General features: G+C 61.0%; 1 protein-coding gene across 1 annotated transcript in view; it reads left to right on the top strand.

Annotated features, from left to right (window-relative positions):
- Positions 1 to 757, top strand: part of NGF (nerve growth factor) — a gene marked incomplete at its 3' end in the record, with an annotated part of 49,568 nt that extends 48,811 nt beyond the window's left edge. Inside the window, exon 3 of the mRNA XM_006919817.2 lies at positions 68 to 757. Coding sequence (XP_006919879.1) covers positions 80 to 757 — 678 coding nt within the window. The remainder of the gene's footprint in view (positions 1 to 67) is intronic.

The following is a 757-nucleotide window of genomic DNA, read 5'->3' as shown; positions in this document are numbered from 1 at the left end:
CGACCCAGGAGCTGCCTTTGGACAGCAGAGCGCCCCGTGAGTAACCCCCGTTTCTGTTTCGTTTCAGGTGCATAGCGTAATGTCCATGTTGTTCTACACTCTGATTACAGCTCTTCTGATCGGCATCCAGGCAGAACCACAGGCAGAGAGCAATGTCCCAGCAGGACACGCCGGCCCCCAAGCCCACTGGACTACCCTCCAGCATTCCCTTGACACAGCCCTCCGCAGAGCCCACAGAGCCCCAGCCGGGCCGATAGCCGCCCGGGTGGCCGGGCAGACCCACAACATCACTGTGGACCCCAAACTTTTTAAAAAGCGGCGACTGCGCTCGCCCCGCGTGCTATTCAGCACTCAGCCCCCTCCCGTCACCGCGGATGCGGATGCCGCGCAGCATCTGGACGTGGAGGCCGGTGGCTCTGCCCCCTTCAACAGGACTCACAGGAGCAAGCGGTCCGCGACGCACCCCGTCTTCCACAGGGGGGAGTTCTCGGTGTGCGACAGCATCAGCGTGTGGGTGGGGGACAAGACCACAGCCACGGACATCAAGGGCAAGGAGGTGATGGTGTTGGGAGAGGTGAACATCAACAACAGTGTGTTCAAACAGTACTTTTTTGAGACCAAGTGCCGGGACCCCAATCCCGTGGACAGCGGGTGCCGGGGCATAGACGCCAAGCACTGGAACTCCTACTGCACCACCACTCACACCTTCGTCAAGGCGCTGACCATGGACGACAAGAAGGCTGCCTGGCGGTTCATC

Source organism: Pteropus alecto, unplaced genomic scaffold, assembly GCF_000325575.1.
Source record: "Pteropus alecto unplaced genomic scaffold, ASM32557v1 scaffold106, whole genome shotgun sequence".
Classification (NCBI taxonomy): Eukaryota; Metazoa; Chordata; class Mammalia; order Chiroptera; family Pteropodidae; genus Pteropus; species Pteropus alecto.
Note: the sequence above shows the minus strand (reverse complement) of the source record. Positions and strands in the feature narration are given on the sequence as shown.